This window comes from Oncorhynchus mykiss, chromosome 17, assembly GCF_013265735.2.
Source record: "Oncorhynchus mykiss isolate Arlee chromosome 17, USDA_OmykA_1.1, whole genome shotgun sequence".
Taxonomy (NCBI): Eukaryota; Metazoa; Chordata; class Actinopteri; order Salmoniformes; family Salmonidae; genus Oncorhynchus; species Oncorhynchus mykiss.
Genome location: NC_048581.1, coordinates 47,646,241 through 47,672,260, shown reverse-complemented (window position 1 = coordinate 47,672,260; position 26,020 = coordinate 47,646,241). Strand labels below are relative to the sequence as shown.

The window sequence follows — 26,020 nt, the reverse complement described above, 5'->3', positions numbered from 1 at the left end:
ATTCTGACTCTCGGTCGGGGCTGGTGATCAATAACGGTAGGTCACATGCAGACAAATAAGATATCCTCATGATCCTTTGAAGTCCCGGGGTTCGGTGTCTATCAACGTATTACGTGTTTATTTAGTTTGTTTCACTACACTAACCGGACTGTAGGTAGCAGCCATCTTGAAATGAGGTCATCGGCTCGACCTTCCCTTATAAATTTGTATGGCCATACATGATGGTAAGTCATACCAAAGATTTGAAGGCACCGATCAATTGCCAAGATACACAGCTTTCTGCAGACACCTTGCTTTTGCAGATAAGGGCTACCATTCTCATACCAGACTGAATTGAATTTTAACAAATCAAATAGGGTCCCAAAATATGGGGACTTTACGTTTAAGAGGTTTAAGGCGAAAATTCAAGTAGGGTGGTTGGTCGGGTAGTCATATTTATTTAACCTTTTATTTAACTAGGCAAGTCAGTTAAGAAAAAAATATTATTTACAATGACGGCATACCCGTGCCAAACCTGGACTACGCTGGGCCAATTGTGCACCGCCCTATGGGACTCCCAATTACGGCCAGATGTGATTCAGCCTGGATTCAAACCACTGCAGTGACACCTCTTGCACTGAGATGAAGTGCATTAGACCGCTGCGCCACTTAGGAGCGTATAACCCAAAGTTCGCTGGTTACATAAGTTCAAATCTCAATGACAACTTTAGAATTTTAGCAAATTAGCAACTGTTCAACAACTTTTTTGCTACTTTGCAATTACTTAGCATGTAAGTTAACTCTTCCTCTAACCCTACCCCTTTTAGCTAACCCTAACCATTTTAGCTAACCCTAACCCTTTAACCCTAACCCCTAACCTAACTAATGTTAGCCACAAAGTCACCTAGCTGGAATTCGTAACATATTATACCTTTAGCAAATTTGCAACTTTGTACATTTAGAAAATTCGTAACATATAAAACGAACTGTAATTCCTAACATATCATATGAAATGGATTATGGACATCCACAAATTAATACATACCTTACCATACTAAATGTAATATATCCTACTAAAAGGATTTACGTACAGAATAATACGACATGCTCTGAGACCAGGTTGGAATACAAAGAGAGCTGAGTTATTTTGCTGAATTTTTTTTACCCCAGAGATCACTTTAAAGAGGACGTTTACATACACTTAGGTTGGAGTCATTAAAACTAGTTTTTCAACCACTCCACAAATTTCTTATTAACAAACTATAGTTTTGGCAAGTCGGTTAGGACATCTACTTTGTGCATGACACAAGTAATTTTTCCAACAATTGTTTACAGACAGATTATTTCACTTATAATTCACTGTATCACAATTCCAGTGGGTCAGAAGTTTACATACACTAAGTTGACTGTGCCTTTAAACAGCTTGGAAATTCCAGAAAATGATGTCATGGCTTTAGATTCTTCTGATAGGCTATTTTGCATCATTTGAGTCAATTGGAGGTGTACCTGTGGATACATTTCAAGGCCGACCTTCAAACTCAGTGCCCCTTTGCTTGACATCATGGAAAAATCTAAAGAAATCAGTCAAGACCTCAAAGAAATTGTAGACCTCCACAAGTCTGGTTTATTCTTGGGAGCAATTTCCAAACACCTGACGGTATCACGTTCATCTGTACAAACAGTAGTGCACAAGTATAAACACCATGGGACCATGCAGTCGTTATACCGCTCAGGAAGGAGACGTGTTCTGTCTCCTAGAGGTGAATGTACTTTGGTGCGAAAGTGCAAATCAATCCCAGAACAACAGCAAAGGACCTTGTGAAGATGCTGGAGGAAATGGGTACAAAAGTATCTATATCCACAGTAAAACGAGTTCTATATCAACATAACCTGAAAGGCCGCTCAGCAAGGAAGAGGCCACTGCTCCAAAACTGCCATAAAAAAAACTATGGTTTGCAACTGCACATGGGGACAAAGATCATACCTTTTTGAGAAATGTCTTCTGGTCTGATGAAACAAAAATAGAACTGTTTGGCCATAATGACCATCGTTATGTTTAGAGGAAAAAGGGGGAGGCTTGCAAGCCAAAGAACACCATCCCAACCGTGAAGCACAGGGGTGGCAACATCATGTTGTGGCGGTGCTTTGCTGCAAGAGGGACTGGTGTACTTCACAAAATAGATGGCATCATGAGCAAGCAAAATTATGTGGATATATTGAAGCAACATCTCAAGACATCAGTCAGGAAGTTAAAGCTTGGTCGCAAATGGGTCTTCCAAATGGACAATGACCCCAAGCATACTTCCAAAGTTATGGCAAAATAGCTTAAGGACAACAAAGTCAAGGTATTGGAGTGACCATCACAAAGCTCTGACCTTAATCCTACAGAACATTTGTGAGCAGAACTGAAAAAGCGTGTGCGTGCAAGGAGGCCCTCAAACCTGACTTAGTTACACCGACTCTGTCAGGAGGAATGGGCCAAAATTCACCCAACTTACTGTGTGAAGCTTGTGGAAGGCTACCCGAAACGTTTGACCCAAGTTGTACAATTTAAAGGCAATGCTATCCAATACTAATTGAGTGTATATAAACTTCTGACCCACTGGGAATGTGATGAACGAAATAAAAGCTGAAATAAATCATTCTCTCTACTATTATTCCGACATTTCACATTCTCAAAATAAAGTGGTGATCCTAACTGACCTAAAACAGGGAATTCTTTACCAGGATTAAATGTCAGGAATTGTGAAAAAATGTAGTTTAAATATACTTGGCTAAGGTGTATGTAAACTTTCGACTTCAACTGTATGCATGTGTACATATACACTGCTCAAAAAAATAAAGGAAACACTAAAATAACACATCCTAGATCTGAATGAATGAAATATTCTCATTAAATACTTAACAAAATCACACAAAAATTATCAATGGAAATCAAATTTATCAACCCATGGAGGTCTGGATTTGGAGTCACACTCAAAATTAAAGTGGAAAACCACACTACAGGCGGATCCAACTTTGATGTAATGTCCTTGAAACAAGTCAAAATGAGGCTCAGTAGTGTGTGTGGCCTCCATGTGCCTGTATGACCACCCTACAACGCCTGGGCATGCTCCTGATGAGGTGGCGGATGGTCTCCTGAGGGATCTCATCCCAGACCTGGACTAAAGCATCCGCCAAATCCTGGACAGTCGTGGCGTTGCATGATGTGGGCGGGCCAGTCCATAGCATCAATGCCTTCCTCTTGCAGGAACTGCTGACACACTCCAGCCACATGAGGTCTAGCATTGTGTTGCATTAGGAGGAACCCAGGGCCAACCGCACCAGCATATGGTCTCACAAAGGGTCTGAGGATTTCATCTCGGTACCTAATGGCAGTCAGGCTACCTCTGGCGAGCACATGGAGGGCTGTGCGGCCCCCCAAAGAAATGCCATCCCACACCATGACTGACCCACCGCCAAACCGGTCATGCTGGAGGATGTTGCAGGCAGCAGAACGTTCTCCACGGCGCCTCCAGACTTTGTCACGTCTGTCACATGTGCTCAGTGTGAACCTGCTTTCATCTGTGAAGAGCACAGGGGGCCAGTGGCGAATTTGCCAATCTTGGTGTTCTCTGGCAAATGCCAAACGTCCTGCACGGTGTTGGGCTGTAAGCACAACCCCCACCTGTGGACGTCGGGCCCTCATACCACCCTCATGGAGTCTGTTTCTGACCGTTTGAGCAGACACATGCACTTTCGTGGCCTGCTGGAGGTCATTTTGCAGGGCTCTGGCAGCGCTCCTCCTGCTCCTCCTTGCACAAAGGCGGAGGGAGCGGTCCTGCTGTTGGGTTGTTGCCCTCCTACGGCCTCCTCCACGTCTCCTGATGTACTGGCCTGTCTCCTGGTAGCGCCGCCATGCTCACTACGCTGACAGACACAGCAAACCTTCTTGCCACAGCTCGCATTGATGTGTCATCCTGGATGAGCTGCACTACCTGAGCCACTTGTGTGGGTTGTAGACTCTGTCTCATGCTACCACTAGAGTGAAAGCACCGCCAGCATTCAAAAGTGACCAAAACATCAGCCAGGAAGCATAGGAACTGAGAAGTGGTCTGTGGTCACCACCTGCAGAACCACTCCTTTATTGGGGGTGTCTTGCTAATTGCCTATAATTTCCACCTTTTGTCTATTCCATTTGCACATCAGCATGTGAAATGTATTGTCAATCAGTGTTGCTTCCTAAGTGGACAGTTTGATTTCACAGAAGTGTGATTGACTTGGAGTTACATTGTGTTGTTTAAGTGTTCCCTTTATTTTTTTGAGCAGTGTGTGTGTGTATATATATATATATATATATATATATATATATATATATATATATATATATATATATATTTTAAGAGGACTACATGTGAAAACCCTAAGAGTGTACAGGAACAGCTGAGGAGGGTTGCCACTTTGTTCACCCTGTCCAATTAGGCACCACCAACCCTTCTGAGCTCCTTTCGTCCCCTTTCATGAATGCTTTAATGAATGCACTTTCACAGGAGGTTGCTGATGGGTGAGCGGCTCATAATAATGGTCGGAACTGTGCAAATGGAATGGCATCACACACCTGGAAACCATGTGTTTGATGTTTTTGATACCATTCCAATGATTCCACTCCAGTCATTACCACAAGCCTGTTCTCCCCAATTAAGGTGCCACCAACCTCCTGTGTTGCACTCTAATGTTGTACGTAATGTCCTGTCATGTGGGCTATTAATGTACCCGATGACCACAAATTCTCCTCTGAAAAAGTTTCTTCCAAGTATCTTGACTTTCTCCTAATTAAATCTAAATAATAGATGGAAAGTTCAGAAAATAATCTCCCTCTCTGTCTGGAGCTGTTTTGGGGTTTTGAGAAATTGTTCTGATATATTTGACCACAAAAAAAAGTGAGATTTTCAGTCAGAGACTAGAATCTAGCAGAGGGAGGTGAGTGGAAAAAGCTTTGGCAAAGACCGATTGAGGTCCAAATGCACCAGCTCTTAATTATATTAACCTATGCATTAGAAAAAAACATATGTTGTTGCAGTCTTCTTGGGAGATGCCATCACCTTTTCTTTTTAGGTACTGTAGGTGAATGGTATTTCAGTCTTAGAGAATTTCAGTCTGCTAGCCTTAGGATTTCCTAATGTTTCTATTTGGCACATAAGCAAGACATCACAAGGGAGCTATACCAACTGGCAGAAAAATAGTGTTGATTTACTGGTGTATTGTACTGGCACTGGCCCAGAGTTTTTCTGGGCCTCTAATTCTCCACTTTGATGGGAACAAGTGTGAAATGTGTGTAGCCCTTGAAATTGTTCATGACTCAAGAAGAAGAGAGCCATCATCCCTTTTAAGACGAAAAACACAGCTTTTGTTGTTTGGTTTGTTTGTCATTGTTCACACAGTGCTGGCTTTGTGTTTGTTTTTCCGCATCCCACAGGTAACTTGATTTGTTTTAGAATGAGGGGGACGTCCTCTGCAGTAGTAAATATTTTTCCGGAGGACATCAATTCCATAACAACCTGTGTCTTAGAGACAGATCATGATTGATAAGTATTTTGTTGTAAATGACCTACCTAGATATTACAAGTAAAATACACCAAAAAAGGCGAGGCTTATGGAGCAACAGTTTTTACAATCATGCATACTACAGTTGAAGTCAGAAGTTTACATACACCTTAGCCAAATGCATTTAAACTCAGTTTTTCACAATTCCTGACATTTAATCCTAGTAAAACATCCCTGACTTAGGTCAGTTAGGATCATCACTTTATTTTAAGAATGTGAAATGTCAGAATAATAGAGTGATTTATTTCAGCTTTTATTTCTTTCATCACATTCCCAGTGGGTCAGATGTTTACATACACTCAGTTAGTATTTGGTAGCATTGCCTTTAAATTGTTTAATTTCGGTCAAATGTTTCGGGTAGCCTTCCACAAGCTTCCCACAATAAGTTGGGTGAATTTTGGCTCATTCCTCCTGACAGAGCTGGTGTAACTGAGTCAAGTTTGTAGGCCTCCTTGCTCGCACACACTTTTTCAGTTCTGCCCACACATTTTCTATGGGATTGAGGTCAGGGCTTAGTGATGGCCACTGCAATACCTTGACTTTGTTGTACTTAAGGCATTTTGCCACAACTTTGGAAGTATGCTTGGGGTCATTGTCCATTTGGAAGACCTGTTTGCGATCAAGCTTTAACTTCCTGACTGATGTGTTGAGACGTTGCTTCAATATATCCACAAAATTTTGCCTCCTCATGATGCCATCTATTTTAAGGACAACAAAGTCAAGGTATTGGAGTGGCCATCACAAAGCTCTGACCTCAATCCTATAGAAACTTTGTGGGCAGAACTTAAATGTATTTGGCTCAGGTGTATGTAGACTTTCGACTTCAACTGTACATACATACATGCATACTGTATGCGTCTACAGTAGTAAAGGCAACACAGTATACAGAAAATAAGGAACTTACTTTGATAGGAAAGCTGACATGTCAAAAGTTATTATTTGTAAGAAAAACAACAAGGAAGGCAAAGTGAGCACCAGCAAGAACATTTTCAATTCTTGCAAGACTGCACAAATATATGCATATTGATTTGGCAAACATGAGTGAAGTGTGGTGGGCTCTCCTCGAAGAGAGAAGTTTGTCCGGCTCAGTAAAGCCTCAAACATAAGTTGTCCGCAAAGCTGAATGTGAATTAATGAGGAGGCAGAACACACCTCAATTTAAACTGTTAGAAAATTCAACTTGTTAGAAAATAATTGGAAATTGACAAGTTGAAACAGCCTATAGATATTTGCACATGTAAACTGTCCTGTTGCGTAATAATCACATTTTGGAACAGTGAGTGCATTGTGACATCACGCTGGGGCGCCCGTTAGAGATATTTGGAACTCACATGTGAAAATGTGAAAGGCTTCTGAAGTTTCTGATTTCCAATTTGAAATGTCTGACTTAATTTTCCCCTTCAATGCTTTTCAGGCAGCGTTATTCTGTGGCTTTGTTAAATGCCTTCTCTCAACCAAGAATGTTGTAAACAAGAATGACTCCCCTTTGATCAGTCAACATAAACACGATGTTTATGTGAAGAGTTTAATTCCAAAATGCTATATATCCATTTTCAGTAATGTTGGTAAATTAGCTTTTATTTTTTAAAGAAATTAGATTGGTGGCATGGGTTTGTTCAATGACAGATGTATTTGTTTAAAATCTATCACTTGATGGTTTCGTTTCAGAGAGACAAATAATCATGTTTATTTGCTAAATGCTATATATCTGCCTCACTCTCATAGAAATAAGTAGTACTGCTAGAGTTTACACAGTCAAATGTAACAACTACATTTTAATAAAGAACTGTACAAGTGATACATTTGCTACATAAATATTAAAAATATGTATTAATTAGTTCATTACTCCAGTCTGAGCTCAAAATGACTGCTATGGCATTTGTCCTTCTGCATCACAATTTAGTTGGCTAATTGGATCCTGAGCAGTCTTATAGTCCCCAGACACATGCAGTCTTCGTTTCCTACCCTGTATCTAAATCCAGTTAGCCGTCTGTGTCCCTCTAGCACATTCTTAACATACATTTTTTATATGCTCACAAATCAGTGAATATAGTTAAGCTAATTATAGCACACACACACACACACATACACACACACACACAGAGTCAATAGAAATCACTTGGGCTGGTTAGACTTCCCCATAAACCAGCTTTCCATGCGTTTCCCTTTCATGTTCCCTTTAGGTGTGGACTGTGTGTGAGAGTTTGAAGTTAGGATCCACTGACGATGAACCTGCAGGCCTCCAGAAGCCAAGCTGGTCATCTTGTTCAATGGTCAAGGAAGTCTTCCTTTTGGGATGGAAGGTTGTAGGATAAGAAAGAGTGAGAGAGAGCCAGAGACATACTGGAGACTTGGAGTTTAGCTTTGAAAATAGTGAAATGCCTGACAGACAGGAGAGGTGAATAGGTTTTGACTTAAATACATTTTTTTGGTCACATTTCAAGTGTAAATTGCTCTGACGGTGGCCGACACGTAAGCTTTAATCACGTGATACAACTGGGTTTATCTTTTTTGAAGTTATAGCGTTATTCTCAAAGCACCAGAAATGAGAGAACTCAAATGTGCAAGTGCTTTTTTGAATTTTAAGTCTAAATTGGGTGAGTGTACACAAATATGTGAATTCACCCATAATTGCTGTCTAGGTGTCGTTCACATTTTTCTAAATTTACAGCATTGGGTTGAAATTTGAAATACTTGCTACACCAGAAGTTAATGGTTATATGTAGGAGGAATGTATATGGTGGAGTCAATTAAGGGTGGATACAAGCCATGGGCTTTCGAGAGTTACTAAGTGAGGGAATAAGGCAATCACATGGTTGCGGTCACTGATACGGGTGGATAGCTGTGGATTATTGATGTAACAAGTGCGCTGAGAATTGGGAAGCAAGTTCAGGGAGTGAGTGATTAAATAAACAAAACATAATACAAAACAAGGAACACGAACAACGCACAGACATGAAACAGAAACAATGACGCCTGGGGAAGGAACCAAAGGGAGTGACATATATAGGGCAGGTAATCAAGGTGGTGCTGGAGTCCAGGTGTCATAATGCGCGTAACGATGGTGACAGGTGTGCGCCATAACGAGCAGCCTGGTGACCTAGAGGCCGGAGAGGGCGCACACGTCACAGTACCCCCTCCCCGACGTGCTGCTCCAGCCGCAGGACCCCGACCAAGATGACGATCCCGGGGATCAGGAGCGGACCGATCACCTCTGCTAAGGCGCCGGGAACCTGTCGCTCCAGCTGGAGCGTGAGAGCCTGATGAGCCGGCTGAGACCTGGGAGCCCGTCGAGGCAGGGGAACCCGTCGAACCCACCGAACCCACCAAGGCTTGGGAATCCGATAAGACGGCTGAGGCCTCCCAGGTAGCTCCGGTTTTGACACCCAGACCCGACATCACCTCCAAAACAAAAAACTCCCCGATGCTTCCCTTTGGGGAGGCGTCATTCTGTGATGAGTGTGCTGAGATTCGGGAAGCAAGCTCAGGGAGTGAGTTATCCTCTTTGGGGTAGGTGGGACGCTACCATCCCACCTGGCCAACATCCGGTGAAATTGCAGAGCGCAAAGAAATATTATTTTTTTTCGTAATATTAAACATTCATGAAAATACAAGTGTCATACATAATTTAAACATAAATGTAACTTCTTGTTAATCCAGCCGCTTTGTCAGATTTCAAAAAGGCTTTACGGCGAAAGCACACCATGCAATTATCTGAGGACAGCGCCCCGCGCACAAAAGCATTACATACCTTTTCCAACCAAGCAGAGGCGTCACGAGGTCAGAAATAGCGATAAAATAAATCACTTACTTTTGAAGATCTTCATCTGGTTGCAATCACAAGGGTTCCAGCTACATAACAAATGGTCCTTTTTCGATAAAGTCCTACTTTATATCCCAAAAAGTAAGTTTATTAGGCACGCTTGACTCAGTAATCCACCGATTTCTCTCGTTCAAAATGCATACAAATGAATCCCGTAATTTACCAATAAACCTCGTCCAAACAAGTCAAACAATTTCTAATCAATCCTAAGGTACCCTAATATGTAAATAAATGATAACATTTAAGACGGAAAATAGTATATTCATTACCGGAGATAAATAACGAAGTGCGCACTCTCATCCAAGCGCGTGAAAACACTACAGCCAAAATGGGAGCCACTTACAAAATCGACACATTCTAGCTCATTTGTCAAAAAACAAGCCTGAAACTCTTTCTAAAGACGTGACATCTGATGGAAGCCCTAGGAACTGCAATCTGGAAGGTATTCCTTTTATATTTCCATAGAGAGCAATTATAATCAGTGGTGAGCTCAAAAAATCCTTGGGTTTTCGCTTACCAAATCAGTTCTGTTATACTCACAGACATTATTTTAACAGTTTTAGAAACTTTAGAGTGTTTTCTGTCCAATACTACCAATTATATGCATATCCTAGCTTCTGGGCCTGAGTAAAAGGCAGTTTACTTTGGGAACCTCATTCATCCAAACTTACGAATACTGCCCACTACCCCGAAGAAGTTACTTAATCAAGAAACTAAACATAATACTAAACAAGAAACATGAACAACGCACAGGCATGAAACAGAAACAATGATGTCTGGGGAAGGAACCAAAGGGAGTGACATATCTAGGGCAGTTAATCAAGGAGTTGATTGCGTCCAGGTTAGTGTCATAATGCGTTTAACGATGGTGACAGGTGTGCCGGAGAGAGACCACACATGACAAGTGAGGAATGAGAGCCGAGGTCCGGTCAGGTCACATGAAGGGAGAAGGAACAGTTATTACACACATCACTTAACTTCCTACCTAGCAACAAAGATGTAATGTTTAGAGAAAAGGAGGAGACTCCGCCTAAAGTGGGGTGTAAATACTTGTGCTGGTGGGAACATGTCTGTCTTTTCAGCTGTCTGACCTGTTGGGTGAATAAACTTGGTTTGAGCTTTTCCTAGTCCGTTAGGTTCTAAATAAACAGAGTAAAAACTAACAACAGCATGGACCTTTAAAGGTTACGTAAACATTACCTTGAAATCGGATGGAACATGAATAATAATTTACCTTGTGTGAATAATGAGAAACATATTTTTTGCTGAGATGCTGACTTCCTTCCTCTTCCTCTCTATACAGTATATAAAGACATTTTACAACCAGACATGGATGGAGCGCTACGGAGAACCCATTGGAGCAGACATGGTCACCATGCTATGGTCCATCACAGTCTCCATATTTGCCATAGGTGGCCTACTTGGAGCGCTCTGTGTCACGTTGCTCACGAAACTCATTGGAAGGTACGTTGGAACACCTATGATAAGCATTAAAAGAAGAGGTTTGCTGACATAGATATCAATGCATACATATAAATGAACATTTAAGCATACATATTTCCCTGCACGGCTCTTTTGTTAAGAAGATGAACCTGTCAGCGATTAGGTAAATGGATAAGCGGAGTCAGGCGCAGGACACACAGGTATGAGTAATAATCTGAATTTACTCAAAATGTAAGCAATATTCCAACAAGGAAAAATACTAAATATCCAGAGCACAAATAACGAACCCACATGACGATGACTATCACTCACAAAACAGAAAGGGAAGCCAGAGGGTTAAATAAGGAACATTGATTATGGAATGGAAACCAGGTGTGTATAATGAAGAGGTAAGGTAGCGCAGAGGCTTGCAGTGAATTAGGTCCATTTTTGATGATAAGTGCTTCTGGCATTGTCTGATGAAGGATCTTTGAGGTGGGAGTATATGACGGAATATTGACAAGTGAACTTCTGAATGTCTATTAGAGTTTCCCAGTGTGAGTAAAAGGCCTGAACATAGCTTTATCTATTATCTTTATCTTATTTTTTGCGACAACACTCACCACACTATTGGCAATTGAAGCGAGGAGAGGAGTTGGCATATGTTCAAACCGTCCACCCCTCCTTTGGGATTCTTCCCCCATCTCCTTCTCCTCGCCAACTTTTGAAAGCGGCCACCTAGATAAACCCTTCCCCCATCTGTTCTTCAGTTTTCTTCCCTCCCTGTCGTTTTTCTCTCTTAGCATTTCAGTGAGCGAACCTTTAGTGGTCAGGACGCATGTAGACAGACAGACAGACGTCACGGTAGATGGAACATGGCAGGAAGAGCTGAGTGCTGACAGCCTAAGGATTCCAGCAGGCCTGTGCATGGGTGATTCCCTCTAATGGATGCTCCACAGGCCCCCCATGGAGCCAGACACCACTAAATCCACTCCAGGCACCTCTACATCTCTCACAAGGATACTTGCCAGCCAAACGGATTCCAATAGACATTTCTGTCCTTTGATGTCACCAGGGATCCTTCAGTTGGTGTAATTTCCCAATGAGCGTCCCAAATCAGTGCTTTATGGTCGATATATAGTAATCAGATTTTGAAACATATCAAAGGAATTAAATGTTGATTTCAGCCCTTGAGAAGCCACATAAAAATAAACACAATTTGAGTCCATATTCCCTCCTCCGGGGAGAGAAATGTGTAAAGTAAATTTAACATGAGCCTCCATTAACTGAGTACAGCTTCATGCCTCAGTTCCCCATTCCCTCTCTCTTCTCATCGGAGATACTGGTGGGTGTGAGGCTAAACATGACTTAAAGGCCTGCAGACACAAATAGTACATGACGCAGGGGCAAATGTGTGACCCACCTTTCAGCTCCAGCACTTGAAACTCCTTGGAATTATTAAGCAGTAATTATTCAACTGTATTCAAGTACTGTTTAGTGCTTACATGTATCAAAAATAATTGTGGGGATTTATCGAGATATTCATTGTTGATATTCAATACCCTGGGTCGGGAATTTGTCACAGAATTTTTTTTATGACATAGAAACTGTGGGTGGAGACGTATAATCTGATTTCTCATTTATTTCATCCTCAATTTGTGAAACATTCCAGAATTGCTTAATTTTAGCAGCGTGAATGAGGGTTTCTGAATTTGAATGACCTGTAGCCTATTTATTTCTGTGCTCCAGTCCAAGTCATTAACATAAACTGTATTTGCGTCTACTCCAGCCTACTCCAAATGACATAATGCACCTACATAGCATACTAAAGATTTCAACCCTTCTTGTTCACAGACAAGTTTTCACTGAACTTTATTAACTCGGGCCATGCGGCTCACTCCCATTGTAGCAATGCAGCTGCTTAGCAATACACTGCGGCCAATAATGATTCTGAGAGTTTGATGCCCCCTGTTGAAGCTCTTGACATTGGTGGAAAGTGATAACATAGACTTTGCGCGTTGATAGCGGCAAGATATCGTTCCATTTTTGCCCTCCCTGATTTGTGGCCCAAGTGATTAAGGTTAAGACTACGGTTAAGACTACTGCATGGGGTAATAGAAGCTGTAGATAATAGTCCCTTTGTGGCTTCTTTATACCTCTCACTCATCACTGAAATATTACTTAGAGACCATTAGGGGATGAACGTAAAAGATGTGACTGTTTATGATGTAGGCAATAGTCTTAACCTTACCATACATCATCCTTAATAGCCTTCGGATGAGATTTATAAATACATTAATTTATCATATGACTAATACAACCTGACTTGACTACTTTCTGCATGGCCTAAAATTAGTCGATGAATGAGACAGCGACATAATATATGATCAGGAATACAAAATGGTTGCTTGAAGATGGAATTGTAAACGAGGCAATGAAGTGTGACGACCAATGTGAAACGACAGCGTGGCAAAATTTGGCACATGACATTTTACGTTATTTTCTGGTTGTACACTGGTTTTCTGGCATGTAAAGCGGCGGTTTTATGGGCTCCTGACCAATTTGTATAGTTTTTTACATAATGTTTCCACCATCGTTTCCTTTGAATGAAAAGAGCTTCTGGACATCAAAACAGCGATCACCTACCTCGATTTGGATGAAGAATTCTACTTCAATGACTCGGCCATGCAGGACATACTGCTCACCCGGGACCAGGCCCTAAGCCCCGACACTCGGAAGAGGAAAAGACGGTGCTATAGAGGCCGATGTGGGGGGCACCTTGATGAAACTATGGCAACCAGTGAATAAACCGCCTCTACCCTCTCTTCAGTTGTGGAATCACTGGAGAACAAACTAGATTAGCTCCATTCGAGACTATCCTACCAATGTCACCTGAAGAACTGTAATATACAATGCTTCACAGAGTCTTGGCTGAATAAGGACATGGTGAAATATAAATCGAGCGTTTTTTTCCTGTGCATCGGAATGACAGAATGGCAGCGTCTTGTAGACCCAAGGGCAGGGGTGTGTCTCTTTGTTAAAAACAACTGGTGCACAATCTATATTAAATAAGTTGACCCAAAATCCAGAAACCCCCAAGTGATTCCATACATTGAAACTAGTTTAGTGGAGTTTGCTCTCTCTCCCTGATGTGCAGTACTGAAACAGCTGCAAAAATGGGTAATGTGACGTTGCTGGATGCAGGCCTCACTGCTTTGTTGCCAGTGAATTCATGATTTAGAAATTTCGGATGTGTGGATAAATGTGTTTTATTGAAGCGTATGGCCGAATGAGCTATTTCTGTCAAGTTCAATCAGTTTTGAATTAGGAAATGTTGGAAAATTTGTGATTATTTTATGTAGCCAACTGCCACAGCAGCGGAAATGGGTAACAACTGCGCATGTGCACTCTCAGGGAATCCCTGCTACTTCAAAACTGCAAGTTATGCCCTTATACACAGATGCATGTTTTTTTTGGCGGAGAAGTGTAGACAGCATTACATAATAATTATACAAAGTAAACAAGAACCTGCTAATATGTCTGACAATTAAATAATCGCGAGGGATGAAAAAGACCTACCGGAGGGGGCGCCGATGGAGTTGTCGATCCATATTTATTTAAGCCTGAGTATTTGGACAAAGAATTGAGGCAAATTGACCTTCAGATGGCCGCTGCCCTCTAGCCACCAGTAGTCGCAGCAGTAGCTAGACCACAGCCCCAGCCCACCCCTGGATCAACACAGACTGGTGGTGCAGTTGTGGCAATTGCGTTCTTATTCCACGATTGGGGAATGTTTGTGCTGCAGAGAATTTGAATGTGTGACTACAGTTCTTACAGAAATAGAGGAACGTAATGATGATGAGGAGCAGTTAGTTTACTTTTGCAACAAACCCATTAGTGGGTTTATGTTTTCACATTAGCCCATAACACTATTTAGCCTACAGTATGTTTGTTTATTTATCACATTTTGGGGATAATATTCTGCAATGTAAATTGACTCAATGTCTATTGTCTCTTAACTATCATAAATACATGGAGCACATATGCTAACCTGTAGAGCTCCTAGGCCTATATGTCTACATGATATGGTGCAATGGTAATAACACAATAAAAACACATTGAACGTCAAGAATCAGGCTACCTACCTCTGCACGCTTGCTTTGTCGCTTTCTCTTCTCAAATATGTCTTTGTATTGTGTGGCACTGCACCAGTTCCAGTCCATGGAAATACAGTAGCAACAGCTGTATCTTTCGGTTGTCTGTCCCCATCGTTTCAGATCGCATATCTCGTTCATATGTGTGGTCGCTGAAGTGCTTACTACACACGTGCAGCGAAGCTAGGATGGCTGCAGGAGTATACCAGTAAGATATGAGTAAGAGTTGAAGTTAGAAAATAAGTAGGGTATCATCTACCCTCTAAAAATCCTTTCAATTAACCCAAACATACTATACTAGGATTTTTTGTTCTTCTATTAAGCAAAATGCAGATTAATCTACACAAACTCTTACTCAAGGGCAGATTGCAACATAATGTTTTTTGGGCTGAAAAGTAATTTTCTTTCTCTGAGGTCTGGACCAATTCCACTCCTCGAGATCTAATTTCGGTGAAAGTATGATGAGTTCGCAAGGTTGGGGATTGTTGTGCTCAGTGTCATTTAGTCAGTGCCTGGACTGCAGTGTCAATGCCCCTGCTACCCTCTTTTACCTCATTCCAAAGAATCCATTTACTTAACTGTCCTTGACTTGAGGTTCATAGATGTTGAATTGAATGCATTAAAACCGTGGGATTACACCTTTTTGAGAATGTCCAACTGCAATTACATCCTTTTGAGAGCAAAAGAAAGAAAGGTTGAGATTGGGAACCTATCCAGATGAGATTTAGCATGCCTCGTACCAAAGGGTGGATGAGAGCCTTGTGGAAAATCCTTTTCTGTAATACAAGTCGTGACCGTAGTCATGGAGAGATGTATATTTATTTTGTATTTTCTCTGTGTGTGTGTGTGTGTGTGTGTGTGTGTGTGTGTGTGTGTGTGTGTGGATGGACATGGACATTTCTAAGTGACCCCAAACGTTTGAACGGTCTCATCTGGATAGGTTCCCAATCTCAACCTTTCTTTCTGTGTGTGTGTACACACACACACACACACACAAAGAAAGGTTGAGATTGGGAACCTATCCAGATGAGACCGTTCAAACGTTTGGGGTCACTTGGAAATGTCCATGTTTTTGAAAGAAAAGCAAAACATGTGTGTTGTCCTTTAAAATGACATCAAATTGATCAGAAATACAGTGTAGCCATTGTTAATGCTGTAAATGACTATTGTAGCTGGAAACTGTTGAATGTTTGACATTTAAAAAAATGTAATATCTACATAGGCGCACAGAGGCCCATTATCAGCAACCGTCACTCCTGTGTTCCAATGGCACGTTGTGTTAGCTAATCCAAGTTTGTAATTTTAAAAGGCTAATTGATCATTAGAAAACCATTTTGTAATTATGTTAGCACAGCTGAAAACTGTTGTTCTGATTGAAGAAGCAATAAAACTGGCCTTCTTTAGACTAGTTGAGCATCAGCATTTGCAGGTTTGATTACAGGCTCAAAATGACCAGAAACAAAGAACTTTCTTCTGAAACTCGTCAGTCTATTCTTTTTTCTGAGGAAATGAAGGCTATTCCATGCAAGAAATTGCCTAGAAACTGAAGATCTCGTACAACGCTGTGTACTACTCCCTTCACAGAACAGCGCAAACAGGATCTAACCAGAATAGAACGAGGAGTGGGATGCCCCAGTGCACAGTTGGGCAAGAGGACAAGTACACTAGAGTGTCTAGTTTGAGAAACAGATGCCTCACAAATCCTCAACTGGCAGCTTAATTAAATAGTAAAACACCAGTCTCAACGTTAACAGTGAAGAGGCGACTCCGGGATGCTGGCCTTCTAGGCAGAGTTGCTCTGTCCAGTGTCTGTGTTATTTTTGCCCATCTTAATCTTAATTATTTTTATTAGCCAGTCTGAGATATGGCTTTTTCTTTGCAACTCTGCCTAGAAGGCCAGCATCCCAGAGTCGCCTCTTCACTGTTGACGTTGAAACTGGTGTTTTGCGGGTATTATTTAATGAAGTGGCCAGTTGAGGACTTGTGAGGCGTCTCTTTCTCAAACTAGACACTAGAATGTAGCAGACAGTTGAATTTGGGCATGCATTTCATCCGGATGTGAAAATTCTGCCCCCTGTCACCAAGAAGTTAACTGACTTGCCTAGTTAAATAAATGTAATAGTTTGGAAGTCTTCACTATTATTCTAAAATGTATAAAATAGTAGAAATAAAGAAAAAACCTGGAGTAGGTGTGTCCAAGCGGTGTCCAATGAGTAGGTGTGTCCAAGGTTTTGACTAGTATTGTAAGTAGCCTAGTGGTTAGAGCGTTGGGCCAGTAACCGAAAGGTTGCGAAATCAAATCCCCGAGCTGACAAGGTAAAAATCTGTTCTTCTGTCCCTGAACAAGGCAGTTAACCCACTTTTCCTAGGCCGACATTGTGAATTAGAATTTGTTCTTAACTGACTTGCCTATTTAAATAAAAAATATATGTATACATACACTATATGACCAAAAGTATTTGGACACCTGCTCATCAAACATATCATTTCAAAATCATGGGCATTAATATGGGGTTGGTTCCCCCTTTGCTGCTATAACAGCTTTCCACTAGACGTTGGAACATTGCTGAGGAGACTTGCTTCCATTCAGCCACAAGAGCATTAGTGAGGTCGGGCACTGATTTTGGGCGATTAAGCCTGGCTCGCAGTCCTTCTCCACCAAAATGTACAGTTGTCACTATGCATTCGGGCAGAAAGCGTTCTCCTGCCTCTGCCAAAGCCAGATTTGTTTGTCGGACTGCCAGATGGTGAAGCGTGATTCATCACTCACTGCTCCAGAACAAGGGTTGTGGCTTAAATAGCCAAATCCGCTAATTTGAAGGGGTGTCCACGTACTTCTGTGTGTATATAGTGTACCTGCTTACACTTGTCACTGCCAGCAATAAAGTTATTGCATATTGTTTTCCTACCTATAGTATCCAGCTTTTCCTGGTGGATAATATCAGATAGGCAGCAACATGGTTTAATCTGCTTTGTCATTGTTTTGTGCAGCCACATCTTTAACCTCCTGAGGGCATTAAAGCTCCTTTCTGCTTCAGAGGACAGGTATGATAAGGAGCAACCTGACCAGAGCTTCAATATCTGTGAATTAGCCACAAACTTCTTCTGGCAGTCCTCTTAGAATTTGTGCTGCATGTGCACTAGAACTGAGTGAGCAGTTGAGTAAAAACATGGGCAGTTGCACTAACTTCTGACTCTATTGTAGATATACACCCAGTCTGTTCAGTGTCCCACTTTAAAACATACTGTAGTATGCACTGTAGTGTTTTTGCTGACTAATGTCTACAAAAACACTACAGTGAATACTGTAGTATGTACTGTAGTATACTGTATTATATAGTATTATTTGCAGTTAACTGTGGTATAAATACTGTAGTAAAAGAAAAGTAGTGTACATATACTAAACTCAGCAAAAAAAGAAACATCCTCTCACTGTCAACTGTGTTTATATTCAGCAAACTTAACATGTGTAAATATTTGTATGAATATAGCAAGATTCAACAACTGAGACCTAAACTGAACAAGTTCCACAGACATGTGACTAACAGAAATGGAATAATGTGTCCCTGAATGTAACAGTATAATTTTAGACCGTCCCCTCGCCCATACCCGGGCGCAAACCAGGGACTCTCTGCACACATCAACAGTCACCCTCGAAGCGTCGTTACCCATCGCTCCACAAAAGCCGCGGCCCTTGCAGAGCAAGGGGAACTACTACTTCAAGGTCTCAGAGCAAGTGACGTCACTGATTGAAACGCTATTTAGCGCCCACGCTAACTAAGCTAGCCGTTTCACATCCGTTACACTCACCCCCCTTTTGACCTTCCTCCTTTTTTCGCAGCAACCAGTAATCCGGGTCAACAGCATCAATGTAACAGTATCATTTTTAAACCGTCCCCTCGCCCATACCCGGGCGCGAACCAGGGACCTTCTGCACACATCAACAACTGACGCCTACGAATCGTCGTTACCCATCGCTCCACAAAAGCCGCGGCCCTTGCAGAGCAAGGGGAACTACTACTTCAAGGTCTCAGAGCAAGTGACGTCACTGATTGAAACGCTATTTAGCGCCCACGCTAACTAAGCTAGCCATTTCACATCCGTTACATGAACAAAGGGGGGGTCAAAATCAAAAGTAACAGTCAGTATCTGGTGTGGCCACCAGCTGCATTAAGTACTGCAGTGAATCAAACCCACAACCCTGACATTGCAAGCACCATGTTCTAACAACTGAGCCACACTGGAGTTGCTTACCAAGAAGTCAGTAAATGTTCCTGAGTTGCCGAGTTACAGTTTTTCTTAAAATCTACTTACATTTTTTTGGTCAAGACTTTAAAATGATTGTCTAGCAATGATCGACAAACAATTTGACAGAGCTTGAAGAGTTTTGAAAAGAATAATGGGCCAATGTTGCACAATCCAGGTGTGGGAAGCTCTTAGAGACTTACCCATAGAGACGCACAGATGTAATCACTGCCAAAGATGATTGTAACATGTATTGACTGAGTGGGTTAAATACTTATCTAATAAAAATATATTTGTTCTTATATTTTTCATATATCTTTTGCAAATGTTTTTCTGGCACATTGACAGAGTATTTTGTGTTGACAAAAAAGGACAATAAAATCAATTTTAATCCTACTTTGTAACATAACAGCATTTGAAAAGGTCAAGGCGTGTGAATACTTTCTGAAGGCACTGTATGTATAGCTACTGTAGCTAGCTTACTACATAGCACCAGTCTATTAGGATTTTAAAAGTGTTGGTAGCTAGCTAGCTATGTAGCCCTTCATTAATTTACTTACAGTTCTCTGCACTCCCACTAAAAATATCATCATGCACTTTTCTTCTCTTTGGTGTTGGCACCTCCATTAAGGGCACTAGCTACTTCTTCACTAGGGTGAACACTGACTATATGAGTGCTGCTCATTTGAAACTGCAGCTCCAGATACTGTGCTAGCTTTGGTGCTACCTTAGTTAGCTAGCTAACGTTAGCCTTGCTAAAATTGCCAACCTTGCATTGCATCAGTCTGTATAAAACTATTTATACACAATATTACTTAATCACCAATAGTTCACTAGTTACACAACAACATAGGAGTACATTTATAATATGTTCATAAACTTTTACTTGTTTTAAACTTTCAAAACATTATTACACTGAGAAAATAAAACATTAAGAACACCTGCTCTTTCCATGATAAACTGACCAGGTGAATCCAGGTGAAAGCTATAATCCGTTATTGATGTCACTTGTTAAATTCACTTCAATCAGTGTAGATGGGGAGAAGACAGGTTAAATAATGATTTTTAAGCATTGATAAAATTGAGACATTGATTGTGTGTGTGTGTGTGCCATTCAGAGAGTGAATGGGCAAGACAAAATATTTAACTTCTTATGGCTGCAGGGGCAGTATTGAGTAGCTTGGATGAAAGGTGCCCAGAGGTGCACAGAGTAAACGGCCTGCTCCTCAGTCCCAGTTGCTAATATATGCATATTATTAGTATTGGATAGAAAACACTCTGAAATTTCTGAAACTGTTTGAATGATGTCTGTGAGTATAACATAACTCACATGGCAGGCTTAAACCTGAGAAGAAATCCAAACAGGAAGTGGGAAATCTGAGGTTGGTTGATTTTCAACCCAGCCCCTATTGAATACACATTGGTTATGTTGCACTTCCTAAGGCTTCCACTAGATGTCAACCGTCTTTGGAAACTTGTTTGAGGATTCTACTGTGAAGTGGGGGCTCATAAGGGCTGTTTGAGCCAGGTGTCTGGCAGATTGCCACAGGCTCTGAGGCGCGGTCACGAGAGTTAGCTCTCGTTCCATTGTTTTTCTAGAGACATAGGAATTCTCTGGTTTTTTTATGTTAAAAACATCCTAAAGATTGGTTCCATACATCGTTTGACATGATTCTACGGACAGTAACGGAACTTTTTGACATTTTGTCTGCAACTAGGGAACGCTTTTCATGACTTTGGATTTGTTTACCAAAAGTGCTAACAAAAGTAGCTCTTTGGACATAAGTGATGGACATTATCAAACTAAATCAAACATTTAATGTGGAACTGGGATTCCTGGGAGTGCATTCTGATGAAGATCATCAAAGGTATGTGAATATTTTATAATGCTATTTGTGACTAATGTTGACGTTTGCTTTTTCGGTTTGCTTTTTCCGTAAAGCTTTTTTGAAATCGGACACAGCGGTTGCATTAAGGAGAAGTGTATCTATATTTCCATGTCTAACAATTGTATTTTCATCGACATTTATAATTAGTATTTCTGTAAAATGATGTGGCTCTCTGCAATATCACCGGATGTTTTTGGAACTCCTTAACATAACGCGCCACTGTAAACTTAGATCTTTTTTTTCTTTATCGAACAAAACATATATGTATTGTGTAACATGAAGTCCTATGAGTGTCATCTGATGAAGATCATCAAAGGTTAGTGATTCATTTTTAGCTCTATTTGTGCTTTTTGTGACTCCTCTCTTTGGCTGGAAAAATAACTGAATTTTTCTGTGACTTGGCGGTGACCTAACATAATCGTTTGTGGTGCTTTCACTGTAAAGCCTATTTGAAATCTGACATTTTGGTGGTATTAACAACAAGATTACCTTTAAAATGGTATAAGATACATGTATGTTTGAGGAATTTTAATTATGAGATTTCTGTTTGAATTTGGCGCTCTGCACTTTCACTGACTGTTGTCATATCAATCCCGTTAACGGGATTGCAGCCCTAAGACGTTTTAAGTGCCTTTGAACGGGGTATGGTAGTAGGTGCCAGGTGCACCGGTTTGAGTGTGTCTTGAACTGCAACGCTACTGGGTTTTTCATGCTTAACAGTTTCCCGTTTGTATCAAGAATGGTCCACCACCCAAAGGACATCCAGGTATCTTGAAAAAACAATGGGAAGCGTTGGAGTCAACATGGGCCAGCATCCCTTTTGAACACTTTTGACATCTGGTAGAGTCCGTGCCCTGACGAATTGAGTCTGTTCTGAGGGCAAAAAGGGGGGGAGCAACTCAATATTAGGAAGGTGTTCCTAATGTTTGGTATACTCAGTGTACATTGGCGTGCTGGTGAATATAAGGGAAAGGGGGATACCTAGTCAGTTGTCCAACTGAATCTCAGTATTCAACTGAAATGAGTCTTCCACATTTATCCCAAGCCTTCTGAATCAGAGGTGCAGGGGGCTGCCATAATCGACATCCACAGTGCCCAGGAGCAGGGGGTTAACTGCCTTGCTCAAGGGCAGAACGACAGATTTTTACATTGTCAGCTTGTGGACTCAATCCAACAACCTTCCAGTTACTGGCACAACACACTAACCACTAGGCTACCTAGCTACCTCTCCTCAGCAAACACTACAAAGAGAAAGAGAGTGCGTATAGTGCAAGCTGTTGAACTGAAGAAATATATCACAGACCAATAAAAATGGAAAGAGAGGAGAAATTGCGCATTGCTCCATTCTCCTTACAAGCCGTGCTCAACTCCTTTTCTCTTTACCAGGAACGGGCAGCTGCCTCTGGGGACCGGGAGCAACCAACGGTGTATTTGTGATTGGGGGATCACTATGTTGCAAAACCACATAAAGCCAATAGCTGCTTGGTGCTTTTACAGTGGGAATTTGTCTTCACAATCAATCATACTCATCATGGTATATTGGGGGGGGTCATGATGCACCCCCCAAGTTACATGCCTAAATATGATAAAGTAGTCGATTCATTAAAGCTACAATCTGGATCAGTTTCTAAGCAGTTTTCAATCAATGTCCAAGGACATCAAGCTCAGTGAGCTGTAAGGTTTGAAGCTAGTGTACAGGCTGTCTCACTAATATGGAAAGAAGATTTATTCATTAGTTCACCCAGTCCTTTTATCCTCTATCATAAGAAATACTGTTTCAATATTGCAAAAGTGCTCTGTAGAAAATTCTACCTGTGGCTATTCTGAACTCCTCCCTTCTTCCTGTTCTCGATCTTTCCCCCTCTGTCTCTCTCTATGTTTAGGAAGGGCACCTTGCTCTTGAATAACGGCTTTGCAGTGATAGCTGCTCTTTTGTTAGCCCTGGGGGAGAAGGCTCGATCTTTCGAGATGCTCATCATCGGTCGTTTCGTCATGGGGGTGGACTCTGGTGAGTGCTCTTTCTGCTAGGCTGGAGAAATCTGACCATTATCCCCCAACTATCTAAAAATAGTCTCAACCAGGAGATTCTCAAGACTCTTAGATGACTCACCAACGACAGACTATTACACAATTACAGTAAGTATATAGAACAAGCTGAGTGATTACATCAGTGCCAATAGCCCAATACAATTGTTTCATTAGGGTGTGTTCTCATCCATATACACACATTACCCCATATTGACAAAGTGAAAACATGTCTTTAGACATTTTTGCAAATGTATTGAAATTGAAATACAGAAATATATAATTAACGTAAGTATTCATAAGTATGAGATAGTTCTGTATTTCATTTTCAATATGTTATTATTTTAAAAAATTCCGTTTGAATTCAGGCTGTAACACAACATATTTTATTAAAACACTATTCCTCTCATGGGCATTGTGAAACCACACATAATCTTTGCTCTACACTTGATTTCAAATAATTTTTACTTTGCGATTCGATTGAAATTCATGTGAAGGAGGTTTTGAATATACAGCATGGCTAAATGACTAGGGCAGTTTTGTATTTGTACTATTCAGGCGTGTTTACACGGTGAGGTTTTCAACCCACAACAATTTATCACTTTTAAAGAGTAAATCCTATGCAGTCCATATTGAACATAATATCCATCGATGTTGTACTTGTTGGCTTGTGTTTCCAGGTATTGCTCTCAGCGCCCTGCCCATGTATCTGGGCGAGATATCCCCCAGACACATGAGAGGCTCCATTGGCCAATTCAACTCCATCCTCATCTGTCTGGGGGTGTTCACTGGACAAGTCCTGGGACTTCCTGAACTTCTGGGCCAGGTTAGTACTATTGGTGACGGATTCCACGATACAGTGCTCATATTAGGACGGTAATTGTGATTCTGTCCTGATGTGGATACCGTACTGAAGAGTTTAGTGAGTGTCAAATCCAAACTTGAGATATGGGAGCAAAACTTGAACTGTCATGGCAAATCTCATGTTTTATCTCTACATCATGCATGCTTTAGTATTTCAAGTCAGGATGTGGCTAGTCAAATTAGTAAGCCTCCCCAACCACATTTACCCTACCGTGGCCAGTGACACTCCAGCCCAGCAGACCTGGGTGAAATACGTATGTGAAATAGATCTACTTTCAAATACTTGAGATATTCACTTGATTTAGCTTGCCCGGTACAGTGAAATCAATGGAATAGACACAAATGTCCAGCCTGCATCTCGGTCAAGCTTAATAAAGGACACCTCATTATTTGTGAGTATTTGACATCATGTGTTATACGCTGGTCGGCTGTCCGATCATGTACTTCATCATATTTCCAATCTACGTTCTGAAGATAGGTGTAAAATGTCCCACTCAACAATTCTCAATCAACCCTGATTCACTAATGTGATTCTTTCTTTCGCTGCATTTAAAATGAATATGGTTAGCTTTGCCCCAAGGAAAATTAATCTGCCAAATTCTGCCGGGTTATCTGTAGGATTGCACAACAGAGTGTCTTACAACCCAAAATAGTGTACTGATAATGGCCATGGCTAATGACAGCTTGCACCTCTCAGTTGCACAAGCCTTTCCCTTGTGTTGCTTTCTATTTGGCTATTGGCTTGTGATTATTTCTGTCATTCTATCTAGCTAATTTCTCTTGCGTGGTATAAATACAGTAAATGTCTGGATCCTTTTACTCTCTTCCAGTATCAAAGAGTGCTGCAGGTGAAACACCCCTCTTTATCTGAGCTGCATTAGTATACACATAAAAAGTCCCAATGCAAAGTTACACTTCACTTTTCTATTTTTGGAGTTATTACATAAACCTGATCAGAATGCCCAAGTCATGTCGGAAAATGTTTTTCCAGGGTGTGATGTAAGATGGGATATTCCCTATACTGTAAACTCCAACAGAAAAAACTTCAAATGTATAAGTTCAAATTTAACCAAATCGTTTGCACTCATGACTACTGGTTTCAATTACATTTTCAGCCAACTTACAAGCAAATACTTTATGAAATTATTGTTACAAATCAACTTACAAGGTTGCTAGCCAATTAGCCTGCTAACATTACGTTAGCACTGAATGATTCAGCCAGTTGCGATCAACACCTAGCTTACAGCTACATTAAAGTAAACCAACGTTTTGGAAATACATAATGTCATCTAACCAGTTATCAAAAAATGTTAGCTACTGTATATGCAGTTATCTTAACCAGCAAGCTAGCCAGCCAGCTAACCCTAGCTATTTAGCCAACTAGCTATTAGCCTAGCCAGCCTAACCAACCACCATGGTTATGGTCAAAAAGCTAGGGCCCAACTACCAGAGACTAGCTAGAACACAACTAACACAACAAAAATATAGCCACAGATTAAAAGCAAAGAGAGAGCAGAGATTTACAGACTGATGGTTGGGGCCAATCTGATGGTAACTTTTAAAAGAGTGCAGGCTGAGTTGGCTATCAAAGCGATGGGTGGTCGGGCAATTCACCGGGCCCGAAATCCAAAATAAATAGATTCCAGATGTCAGTCAGTGTCATGCCCTGACCTGAGTATTCTTTGTTTTCTTTATATATTTTGGTTAGGTCAGGGTGTGACATGGGTGATGTATGTGTTTTTGTACTGGCTAGGGGTTTTGTAGGTTTATGGGGTTGTTTACCATCTAGGTGTTTATGTATGTCTATGGTTGCCAAGATTGGTTCTCAATTAGAGGCAGCTGTTTATTGTTGTCTCTGATTGGGAACCATATTTAGGCAGCCATCTTCTTAGGGTATTTCGTGGGTTATTGTCTATGTCTAGTTGCCTGTGTCTGCACTGTTTTTATATATATATATATATATATATATATATATATATATATATATATATATATCGTCACAGCGTGGTAACGGCCAGCAGCGGCAAAGAACGCAC

The 26,020-nt window shown here is 41.1% G+C and overlaps 1 protein-coding gene across 1 annotated transcript in view; it reads left to right on the top strand.

The window, feature by feature from the left end:
- slc2a9l2 (solute carrier family 2 member 9, like 2) overlaps window positions 1-26,020 on the top strand; it is a 224,003-nt gene that overhangs the window by 23,866 nt on the left and 174,117 nt on the right. Inside the window, exons 4-6 of the mRNA XM_021568636.2 lie at window positions 10,689-10,849; window positions 22,979-23,103; window positions 23,801-23,946. Of these exons, the coding sequence (XP_021424311.1) occupies window positions 10,689-10,849; window positions 22,979-23,103; window positions 23,801-23,946 (432 nt within the window). The remainder of the gene's footprint in view (window positions 1-10,688; window positions 10,850-22,978; window positions 23,104-23,800; window positions 23,947-26,020) is intronic.